Genomic DNA, 6,000 nt, shown 5'->3' on the forward strand with positions numbered 1-6,000 from the left:
GTTGGGAACAGTACGTCGAAAATTCCCACCTGGCAGATTGCATTTTCGCAGAGAAATCAGGGAAGACAAGCAGTTTGGACGAGCCATATTTAAGGTCTGTCACCTTCCGAAATGCCATCAAAATCTTGGTTTTATCCATGTAATTTAGATACTTAACTATGACTTGGCAGGGGTCTGTTCAAGTCAGGGCCACCCACCCCGAGACGGTGCGCACGCTCCACAATAATTTTCCTATCCACCGTGGACAAATACAGTGCTTCAGGGAGTCATTGCTCACAAAAGGGTAAGTAGTTGCTCACTTTGCACAGTCTCTGGGGCACCAGCTGTGCGGATATTGTTACGACTCCGATTCTCCAGGTCATCTAGTCTGTCTTCCAGTTGTTTATTTTTCTGGGTCAGGGTGGAAACTGCGGTTGTCAGAGCGGCAACTTGGTCTTTATTAGCGCTCACTCTGTGCCCAGTGTCCACAAGCAAGATATTGTAGTTGTCTACTTTATCGCTTAGTTCTTCAACTGAAGCTTGAAGTTTTTGGACTTGGTCAGTAATCGCTGCAGTCACTGTCCTGGTGAGATCTTTCAGCACTGCTTCAGACAGACCATCGACAGGGGGCTCGATATCAGGCACTATTTTGTCATACAATCAGGCCCCAATCTTCTCAATTGGTTAGCCATCGCACTAAGTAGCAACTACAAAAAGGTACCAAACCCCCAGGAAAAAAGATTTGCAGAGGGAGTATAAGCAGATATATCGCAAAAACAGATAACAGTTTGCAAGCAATCCCGAGGGAGCAGGGCCAAGGAGCCCTTCAATTAGACTGCAGTTTTACATGGATAAATGCACACCTGTGGGGAAAAATGTCTGATTATTGCCCCCTAAATGATATGGATTAGCAAAGTCAGCAGACATGTCAAATTGCAGTTAACTTTGCTGTCATGTAATCTTTATTACACTGACTGATGTATAGACCTAGATTAAGTATTTATAAATTGTAATAGGATTTTTATTTCCTTGAAAAGATGATTGCTGTATTCATGTGTGTAATTGGATAGGCACAAATAAGCTGTTGACATTTTAGGTAGCCAATTAAGGTTTACAGAATCCTCCTTTGCCACAATGCAGTTTTGTCATCATTTTCTCTTGAAAACAGGATCATGGGCCGCTAGTATTCCAGAAAAAGGACAGTGCCAATCAAGGGTACCTGAAGAAAGTTCAACTTCAAGATTCATGTACTGCCAAGGTAAGCCATGTTCACAAAGGCCACCATTTTTTTTCTCCAGTCCTCATTGTAATACTCATGTAAGCAGCAGGACGAGCATTATTTTAATTTTTCATAACCAAGAATAATATACACTAAAATGTAAAATCATGCCTAATTATTTTCTGGGTGGGAATTACTGTGCTTCACAGTGGGTCAGAAATATGAAGTAGACATACAGTGAAGGCATTGGTGCAAGCCCCTTTCTGATGAAGAAAATATTATTTATAGAACATTACCTTCTGAATGGTTTGAATAAATACAGATTTGATTTCTAAAAAATGAATTTTCTTAAAAAAAAGAAAGCTAACAAACTTTGCAGATTTTGTTTTTTAATTTGACTAAGTAAATTTAAGGGTATTTGGCACTGAAAGGGTCCTTGACATTCTGCTGCGCCTTATGTTCAGCCCAATAAACTCTGCAAATTGTGTAGAAATGGTTTGTTTTTTAACTCAAGTCCTAGCAGTTCTTTTCCCGAGACTCGTGTACTTTTCACTGATGCCTATGCATATTAATACAGGAAGTCCTGAGGCTTTAGACACAACTGGTTCCTGAAAACTGTATTAAGCTGTAACCTAAGTCAAAACCGATTTGTTCCATAAGAACAAAGTTATAAATGAGGGATTGGTTCCAGAACCGGGGCCAATACCCTGTCTTCCCCAAAATAACTCATAGTAGTGTAAAAAGCACAGACACATTTTAAAAGCATTACTTTTATTTTTTATTTGAAGAAGAAAGTGCTGAGTCCTGTCTACAGGAGAAGTTATCCATGGTACTTTTGGCTACTGATGTCATCTCTCCAGGCTTTCTGTGTGCCTGTTGGGAGATGCTTGGGCCTGTTCAAGTTAAAACAAGTGTTGTAAGTTGGAAAATCAGTGTCAATTTAGAAAAATCGCAACGCTAAAGGTTGTAACTTGAAATGCCTTCATCTGAAGACTTTCCTGTATAGTTGTAAGATGATGTGCTGAAACCGATATACTATGATTTTATTCCTAGGTGTCCCGTTTCTGCCTTTTATCATGCACATGAGGAAACACAATACTGTACCACAAATTGTACACGACTTGCCCTTGTTGTTCTTTGAATAATACCACTTAAGGGAAGCATCCTATGTTATCACTGTTTTTCAGTGGTATGCTTTGACTTTATGGGGTAGCAGTGACACCCAAGTAAATTTCATTCCAAAAGTGACTATATAGATTTGCCCATCTCATTAAAAAAACCTTTGTTTTGTGTGCCATATCAAATGATTGACTGTTTTGAAAAAGATAAATTAATAGATTTATTATTTAATAATGTACTGACCTTACCTTCTCTTATTAATTCACAGATGATGTGTAATGCCATCGATGAGGCCCAGTTAACGAGGCAACAGCAGAAACTGGTGAAACAAAAATCTGTTCGATTTATCAAACAGTATTCATCACCATAAGCAACTTCAGAACGGAATTTTTTAACCTGTTACTCATGACCATAATTTTTCAGACTTGCACTATAATTTGATATTTTGACTATAAATTGTAATTTCTGATGTGTAGTAATATCGTAACTTAGCTTAGTTTTATATTCAATAGTATCTCAGGTAATTGCTGAAATTTCAGTTTCTGTGAGAGTGACTGCCTGTGAGAGAAGATTTCTGCCATTTGAAAATTGTGGTTTTATATTGTTTACTTCAGCTGTGTGCTGAACTCAAGCCACTATTAGAATGTTACTTAAATTGTAAACATACTGCACTTTTTGAAAAAAAAAAAACAAAAAACAAACAAACCCTAAAACACTGACGTAGGACCTGTTCAGACAAAGATTACATATAGGTGCGTTCCTAAACGTAGCTGGTTCAGCTATGCATTGGGGGATTTTCTCCTTTGATACTCACACCAGGTATGCCAAGGTTCTCACTGGCAGAGGGCTAGAAAAGAATCCCTTCAATACTTCTCTGAAGCCAGTTAGGGATCATACCTTTCGTGTATATTTGTTAGCCTTCCCCCAAGTTCAGACACATCTTATAGGCCCATTGGTTGTAACATCTGAGTTCAATCCTCAGCCTTTGTGCACTGCAGTCGAGCCATAGAGCTTGTCAACTCAACATTTCTACCTAGCTCAATCCATGACACCTAGTGTAAACTTTCCTCTTAAAAACAATATATTCTGTTACAATGAATCAGTGCTGATTTTAGTCAGGTAGTTAATTTTTTTTGTATTAGTGATCATGTCATTGAAAATGCTATAGTGATGTTAGAAGTCATTTTATCTCCTTTTCTGAATTTGTTACATAGTTGGTGTCTCTTTTCTCTTTCCTCTAGCTCAGTCAAGTCTAGAAAATGAACAGAAGAAAAGTAATGCACCAAGCCACAGCCAGTGTAGAAAATGCAGAGATGGTAGTAAAATGTCTCTCCACAGAAGTCTAGCGAGACCACAGCTCTGTATTTTTCATCAGTGTGCAATTATTGCTATTATAAATTTGTATAGTGTTGCAAGATTTATGCAGTACTGTAGAGATACACATGTCCAGTGAGAGTTGGAAACACCGAATAGTGTGTAGAGTGTGATCTGAGGAATAGGAACTAAGGAAAGGTCGCGTGAAACATGTTAGAAGGCAAAAGGTAATAAAGCAAGAAAATAGGAGGAAGACCACCTTCAAAGCAGGGGGAGACCAGGAAACTTCAATAACATGGGACCAGCAAAGCTGATATCCATATACATCTCAAAAAGAATAAAAGGAGGCTGCACTGACATTATCTGGTAGTTTCTAAAGTACTAAATAGTCAGTGGCTTTCCACTCTGGTCAGCAAACCTCCTGGGAACCACTGCTGCCTCATTCTGCAAATCAACAAAGAATGTGTAGCTAGTGTTTGCTTCATATTTAGCAATATTCATTTTTGCTTTACATTGTTGAGAAATGTGCACAGAACAAAAGTTTACCATTGTAGCCATTTTATCCTGATGATTAGTACAAGCTTCTGCCATAAGGTATATCCTGCTGTATGCATGTTATCAATTATGGTAATAAAAAATTAAAGGATATCCCTATCACTTGGTTATCATCCCATTTATGTCTTTTAATATGTCATAGAAGGGATACATTCAAGCCTTGAGGGAGGAAAAAGATACATGCTACAAAGGTGACCTCTACTGCCAACCTTCGCTAGCAGTATGCATATGGAAGAAAAGAGAGAATACAGATTTATAAAAGAGATCATTTTAATTTCTCTCAATTCATTTTCACATAAAAGAATGTTTATGGCCCTAAGTTAAATAAGCCACTAACTGGTGTTAACTAAGCTGGAATGTTTATCTTACTTTAAGAGCATTTTACTGTGCTCTGCCCAGTGCAATGGTATTAGCATTGTATCCTGGTTTGAGCATAGCCTTTATTTAGTAAAATTTAACCAAGTATAGAAATCTGTGTTCCTCATGCAAGCTTGCCTACCCAATGTACAAATGATTTCCTATATTTTCTCATTTGTTAAAAAAAAATAAAAAGTTTACCTGATATACCATAGTTCATTGACTTGTTTTAAATAAATCATATTTTCCTGCATATTACGACAATGTTCTTATTACAAAGTGACTGAAAATCAAATGCAGTATATGCTTCTGAGACGAGAAAGTCATATATTTAGAAAGAATCAAATCAAAACTGAACCAAGAAATGTGCTTTAGCTCAAAGGTGAACTACTCTACTCTGAGAGCTGCAAATATGCCTGCTTCTCCAGGTAAAAAAAAACCTAGCATAACTTGGTTCTCAGACTGCTGGTATGGCTGATGAATACTGTGGTCTGTTTGCCACCCTCAAGAACCAGGGTTGTGTACTTCAGTTCTCAGGTTTTAGCAATGACACCATCTGGCAAACTGAATCCTACAGCAATTTGTCAACCATTCCTGCTATTTATAAGCAGTGCACAAACAGCCATAGAGTTATATATTTATTTTATTTTTTGGTCACAGATAGGCCTGCCTGAATCTTTACATTGACTCTGAGGCTCCTTGGCTCTTCCCATTAATAAAGAAAAAACCTAGCCAGAGCTAAAGTCTGAGCTGTAAGCTTCCCAGCTTTCCTGGTCTCTCTCTTAATCTAGCCATTTTTGAAATAATATTTAGAGAGGGGAGATGATTCCATTTTGGAGAACAAAATGACAGTGTTGACAGATGTTGAATCTCCATTAAAAAGATTACGCACCTGTTTGTACACTATAATACACAAGGAATAAGTCCGGAACCCATTAGATGTATGCTAAATTAGAGTGGTATAAATCCCCTGAAGACTATCAATTATGATTTAATTATTTTCTATTAGAATGGTTTACATTTCAGATGTAGCATTAAACTGTTTTGCTCTATGCATACATGTTGTAAATTGGTGCTTGTTTTAACACTAGACCTAAGCACTTAATGTTTGTATCATTATTTTACCTATTGCTTGAACTGGACCTTTTTTAATTTAAAGGACTAATAGAGATAAACATTGCTCAGCTGTATTTTAATACAAATTATCTATAGTATCTGGTGTTCAAAAAGAAATGGATTTATAGAGATTATAACAAGTGTTGACATTCTCACGTAGCAAGTGCAAATACCATGTCAATAAAATACCCATGCTGTTTCACAAATACTTTGTCGTGAGAAAATTAACTGCATCTCAGGAGACAGTTAGGATTTTTGCGATAAAATTCATAGTATACACATTACTGCTTTGGCTCATTTGCATGTCATTTACATTGGTCATTATTATATCATACTTGGAC

At 37.1% G+C, this 6,000-nt stretch overlaps 1 protein-coding gene across 4 annotated transcripts in view; it reads left to right on the forward strand.

The window, feature by feature from the left end:
• Window positions 1–5,718, forward strand: part of VPS13C (vacuolar protein sorting 13 homolog C) — a 483,673-nt gene extending 477,955 nt beyond the window's left edge. For 3 of the 4 annotated variants that reach the window (XM_029575524.1, XM_029575525.1, XM_029575528.1), the window contains 2 exons: window positions 1,148–1,237; window positions 2,586–4,796. In XM_029575524.1, coding sequence (XP_029431384.1) covers window positions 1,148–1,237; window positions 2,586–2,687 — 192 coding nt within the window. In that variant the 3' untranslated portion in view covers window positions 2,688–4,796. Of the gene's footprint in view, window positions 1–1,147; window positions 1,238–2,585 lie in introns of all 4 variants that reach the window. The other variant, XM_029575527.1, reaches the window with a different exon arrangement.
• The last annotated feature ends 282 nt before the right edge of the window (window positions 5,719–6,000 follow it).

This window comes from Rhinatrema bivittatum, chromosome 13 (genome assembly GCF_901001135.1).
Source record: "Rhinatrema bivittatum chromosome 13, aRhiBiv1.1, whole genome shotgun sequence".
NCBI classification, from domain to species: Eukaryota; Metazoa; Chordata; class Amphibia; order Gymnophiona; family Rhinatrematidae; genus Rhinatrema; species Rhinatrema bivittatum.